A 6,151-nucleotide genomic window follows, 5' to 3' on the forward strand; every position below is an offset into this window, starting at 1 on the left:
CTGAATTCACTGCGGCAAGATTTGGCTGAGTTATTACATTTGTCGTTATGTTCCCTGTAGATGACATAACATAGTTGTATATGTCCAAACTTACTTTATGGGTGGGGGGAATCATTGTATGTGAGATTTAACTAGTTCAATTATGAATAGTTTAAACAAACAAAGATTATTACTGACGCCTTTATTATATTTACACTATGCGATAGTCGGTACTTTATTTATTGCATCGTGGTTACATGTTAAGGAATCAGCAAGCAAATTCACAAAACTCTACGCAGACAAAGCATGACTCGTGTTTGCCGATACAACAGAAGAGACAACAAGGGCAATCTTAGAAAAACTGATCACGTCGATTTCATCAATGCGTCTCGGCATTATTTAAGAATGCTCGAGACAATCATACGTTTATATGCAGACTCGCTCCTGTAGCAGCTTTAGAAGAAACACTATATTAATACGCCTCAGATACATTGGGGATAGCAATAGTTTTGTTTAATGTTATCCAACATTTGAATATATTCCCATGGGTTGTTCCTGTGAGAAACTCCAATTAAGGACTCCATGTATAATAGGGAATAAAGCGGATACCAAGTTTGCTGGGACATTAACGGAGGCGCAGATTGCGATTATAAAACAAAATTGGCATGCGTTAGAAGTTCATATAGCCAATGTAGGAGTTATTACATATGTCAGGTGAGGACTTAAACGCGAATGTTGCAATGTTTTAATATTTCGTTATTTATGTATTATTATGTTCGTGCTACATTTATTATTAGTTTAGGCCCACTTTATGTGAATGTTTTATGTTATGAGAAATTACATTTTTGTCATTTATCCAATCTATGTATTTTATGATTGATATCAGATATTGTTCATGTAGGAATATATTGGATTGTACATGCAACATGTATATATATATATATATATATATATATATATATATATATATATATATATATAATTTCGGTACCTTGTTTGGTATTTAACGAAAATTATATACCCTCGTTTGGGTTATGTTAATTTCGGTATTGAATAACATATGTTGCGCGAGCTATTTTACTGATAAATAAGAACGGAATAAATCATTCAGATGGTAATTACTTCCATTGATCAGTCGGAGATATCAATCATGTCTATCAGCATATATATTAATTGGTTCCGACTGAAGAACAAATTGGGCAGTGGTTTAACTTCGTATCGTGGCCTGAGACTTTGACATTGCATTGTAATGTAAATATTAAACTATATACTTATAAATTTTAGAATGAATGTTAATTCTACATATCTTTTACATTCGTTAGCTTTTAGCATACATTAATTAACTAAAGAACATTATAGACCGAAATCTTTTGTATGACATCTTGTTTCCTTATTGAATTATGATGATAAACATTATCTGCTACAATTATTATTAAGTATTGAAAATACAATGTTTGTTTAATATGATGCCCACTACTCCTTAGATAACGACGATCGTTAGTAATAATAATTATATTCATAGCAGTGTGTAAACAAATAAAAAACATACTTTTCAGTATGTTTGAGAGTAAGCCGGAACTGATAGAAGTCTTTGAGAAATTTAAAGGACGAGATATCGGCGACCTTCAAAGTAACGGACTGCTCAGGCAGCATGCCTTAAAGGTACATTTGTTAATGTATATTAAATTGCAAAGATAATGCATGTGATCAACCTCTTTTTCTATAAGTATAAACTATTGGAATAAAAAGCAAATGCGAATCATAGCTCATAATGTATGAATAATTAAAAAAAATTCAAAGCTTGGGACTATAACTAGTATTTACATTGAAAATTGTCATCCTCGTCAAACCGTGTCTTAATATATTTTCAGGTGATGGCGACGATTGACAAGTGCATCTCCCGCATTGACGAGCCCAAGAATCTCGCGACGTTGCTAATCGAGACTGGTGTCATGCACAACACATACAAAGTTCCCCCGGAGTTTATACAGGTAGTAGACCACTTAATTGCAATATCCGCAGAAATGTTAATTATACGTACACTTATAATATATTAATTCTTACTTAAGATATTTAAATGTGTGTACGCGGTTTTTAAACATGCACGAGCCACGGTGTATAGATGTATAACCAATTACGTGTTACGTATGTTTTTCGATTTAAAATGAATGCATACACGAATATTCTCTTTGAAATACACGTTCTACCATATTCAAATTGAGTTTGGTAAAGCAATTGTTATGTTTAAAGGGTTTATTGTTTTTTTAATAGCTAAAATGTTAACCGCATTCAAACAGTTTTGTTGATAACGCGATAAGGTTTATCAAACGTCACACAGATTCTGATTTATAGTTTGATTAAGTAAGGAAAATAGATCTGAACGCACATACAGGTATAATTAAGGGCTTTCTAGTCTTAGATTTAAGCGGCAGGAATAAGAGCACGAAAAAAATATGACATTGATATTTATCAATAATGGTGTTTAGTATGAAAAACTGCTCATTCATTGATTTTAACATATCTGCTTATAAAGGTATACATTTTAGTAGATGAATTTCAAATATTTACGAATACAGTGTAACAATTACAGTGGTAAATCAATTGAGACTGCTCGATAACATTGAGATTACAAAACAAATCCAATTGTATGGTCATAAAATGTGTTTGATTTTATTTTAGATATAAAAGTTGTCGATTAAATTATTGTGAATATATATACATATACATATATATATACACAATATAAAATAAATACAAATATGATATATTACCATACGAGCACAAATGACGATAACCGTCTCAAAGAATCGTAACAAATCAAGGCCCTGTTAAACGACGACTCTTTGTGTAATTTCAACAGCAACAAAATATATGTAATTTGCCTTTTCCGCATTTAGTTTCTATCCAAACAAACATCCTAGTGGTTGCTCCAGATGCTCTCTACGTAACAGGTATATGGCATTACTACGTAAACTTCATATACGCATATTTTGACGGATTTCTTAATTTGGATCCGTGCTCAATAAGCGTTTAATGAATTATTACGTATGACATCCTTAACAATATAGTCTGTATTACAGACTATATTGTTAAGGATGTCATACGTAATGTTATGTTGCTTCTTGTGTGCTGAAAGTTAAGCTCGTGTGATCAAAGCATCTTAAACATCTTGTTCATTCACAACCAAAAATTGAAGAATATTTCAATAATCACCAGTTTACACGGATATTTATAGTAAATTTTATCCTTATGTTCGAAGATGCGTATTGGTTTATTCATGTCGCATGTATAATTTCCTTGTATACATTTCGCGTATGTCTGTTTTGCCTGAAAAACCCACAGACAATAGGAAAACAAGATTCAAATTCTCTTCGGATTGATATTTGGAATAAATTTTACATTATGGTATATTCCCAGGCTTACACATATCGCTATGAATTTATAATCTCTGTCAATAACTTCCATAGAAAGAACTGGCCTACTGCGATATTTACAGAACATAATTTATCTACTCATATAATATTACACAGAACAGAATATTTATTTTGTCTTTAGCATAACAAGATAATTATCATATACAAATATATGATAATTTTACAGACACGCGTGCTGAATATAAATAATTACCATGTTCAAATTACATACATCAATTAATAAATCACTTATCACTGGAGAGTGATAGTGCTCTAATTACAAGTTATAATGTGACATATTTACACTTAAATGTATTATGAATATTGCTGGGCCAAGTGTGAGGTTGCGCGCTCTATAACCGGTTTAAACCCCCAATGCTTTGCATTGACCGTTCCAAGGCGGTGACCCCAGCTATATTCATATTTTGTGTTTATGTTGGTTATGTTGGTTTGAATTGTGCTGTATTTAGCTGTTTTGTACTGTTTGGGCAATCGGTCACTTGCCTTAAATAAAGGACAAACTAATTTTTTTAATGAGAATTCAATACTGCTCCAGCAGCTGGAGTTTTACTTCTTTATATGGAATACATATATAGGCATCACTACATTTGATACATCCATGGTTAACAACAACATGTAACAAACATAGTACACTCAATTGTTAGTATAAGCCAAGTTCTTCTAAAGATATCATGTAATAATAAACAAATTATTGTCTCTTTTTTTGAAACACGTTATACAATAGATGACTAACTTTCTAAGCGTCGTTTTCTTACTACTTTTTAGGAATTTAATAAATTTGAACATACTAGGTCGCTTGTAATCGAATTCTGGATATATTTTATTCTTTCTTCTAGGTATTGCGAACATATTAGTATTTAATGGTACTCATCTTCAATATCGTTACGATTACTCATTGGGCATATTCTTTCGTTCATGTCATTATGATGTTTGCCTGTTTCAATTAACAATTTATGGGATGAGAGACGCATTTTGGAAATAATCCTATGTTTTTTGTTTTCAATTAAATCTAAATACGGCGACCTTTGGAATGTAGGTTTTAATTCTTTATACATATATAACGATGTTGACGAATCAATGTTAGTCCTCCATTCAGCTACATACTGATCTCGCAATCTTATGTCTAATAGAGGGATGAATTTGTCGATATTAATATATTCAGGGAATAACCATACATCTCCGAATCGTGAATGGTTAAGTTTATCGCGAACTTTTGATGACTAAATTCAATGCATTATTTCTTTTAACAATTTCTGATATTTGCATATTTGTAACTTTGTGTAGAATACAGTTACTTTGCTTTGTTTGATAAAGTTTTAGAAAGTATTTAACAATTCTTATATAGTGTCCAATGATTAAATGGAAACGACCAACTTCCGCATACAATGACAATGAATTAGTTGACATCTTTACATTTAATAATATTTTACAAAATTGTCGGTCAATATGGTCAATATTATTGGCAGTTATAAACCCCCATACTTCACAATTATAATTCAAAATTGACACAACATATGAATCGAATACTAGTGTGATTCATACTTTAAAGAGTGTCATAGCATTGTTTATTATGATATTCTGATATAATTGTTGTTCAGTATCATATACTAAAAATACCCACCATACTTTTACCAATTCATATGTATTGCTTTTTATTTAGTGCCATGCATTAAGTTACACGAGTACTTATTCATAAAACGTATAATTGCACAATCTTAGTATTTATACTAATTAACGACGGAGTTAATAAATCAAATCCTCCTATTCGGTTTAAAGGAATACATGCGCACACTAAAATAAAACATGATTAAATTGTAAACTATAAACTTTTATTGAAAACATCGATTTTAGAGTATTGTAAGCCTTAGAATTACGGCTATGCGTAGACTAAAATAATCGCTAATCTTCTCATGAAAAGGAACTATGTTGACCTTACACATATCCATTTGTATCACTATCTTCCACTGATCTTTGTCAATAAAGCCGCCTGTCCTTTGCATGGAAACCCATACTATAAGGGTATTTTTCTCCATTCACGTAATTCGTTTTGTTAACCCATCATACTATGTAATGAGTTATCCTAAAATTCCCATTCTTAGGTTTGTATTTGCATGTCGACTTCAGATTATCTTCCCACATTTCCTGAACGCCATCAAGCCGTACATAGAAGACTACTGGTCAGAAGACATTGCTAACTCCTGGACGACTTTGTTTAGGATCATGACGTACTACATGGAGATTGGGATGAACAAGGGTGTACTAGACGTGACCTTAACCAGCAGTCATGCTGAACGAGAAAGCTAGTCTCTTATGACACAGGAACTACACAAAACTAGGGCGAATACTAAACTTAAATACGAGCCGTTCCACGAGACATCACGTAGAAACAAAAATTATTTGTTGTGTTATTGTACTTTTATTAATTAATTAAATTATGGATAAGACTACATTGTTTGCAATCTTGTTAAAGTTATAGTACAGTTGCATAGGACAACATTCGTATATAGTGGCTTGACGATTATTTGTCGTCATCATCTTGTAGTTTATACACGTTTTTTTGTGGAACGACGCATATCTTTTCAAAAGTATTGCACGCATTTGTGCATATTTTATGACATCGACATATAATTAATATATTTTCAAGTATGTTATTTCGTGTTCATTACCCAGCAAAGTATCTTTAATCTACACTGACAAACATATTATTTTCCTAATAAATATGTGAACAAATAAAGGTA

The 6,151-nt window shown here is 31.7% G+C and overlaps 1 protein-coding gene across 1 annotated transcript; it reads left to right on the top strand.

The window, feature by feature from the left end:
• Positions 1–320: 320 nt before the first annotated feature.
• LOC127882260 (uncharacterized) lies at positions 321–6,151 on the top strand. The gene is made up of 4 exons (XM_052430819.1): positions 321–693; positions 1,536–1,641; positions 1,851–1,970; positions 5,538–6,151. The coding sequence occupies exons 1-4, from the start codon at positions 524–526 to the stop codon at positions 5,715–5,717; spliced, it is 576 nt and encodes a 191-aa protein (XP_052286779.1). The 5' UTR covers positions 321–523; the 3' UTR covers positions 5,718–6,151.

Source organism: Dreissena polymorpha, chromosome 5 (assembly GCF_020536995.1).
Source record: "Dreissena polymorpha isolate Duluth1 chromosome 5, UMN_Dpol_1.0, whole genome shotgun sequence".
Classification (NCBI taxonomy): Eukaryota; Metazoa; Mollusca; class Bivalvia; order Myida; family Dreissenidae; genus Dreissena; species Dreissena polymorpha.

Excerpts from the sequence above, each read along its gene's own strand:
- LOC127882260 (XM_052430819.1), top strand. The coding sequence starts at position 524 with ATGGGTTGTTCCTGTGAGAAACTCCAATTAAGGACTCCATGTATAATA. Across the intron at positions 1,642-1,850 it reads TCAGGCAGCATGCCTTAAAG|GTGATGGCGACGATTGACAA; the intron begins GTACATTTGTTA and ends ATATATTTTCAG. Across the intron at positions 1,971-5,537 it reads TTCCCCCGGAGTTTATACAG|ATTATCTTCCCACATTTCCT; the intron begins GTAGTAGACCAC and ends TGTCGACTTCAG.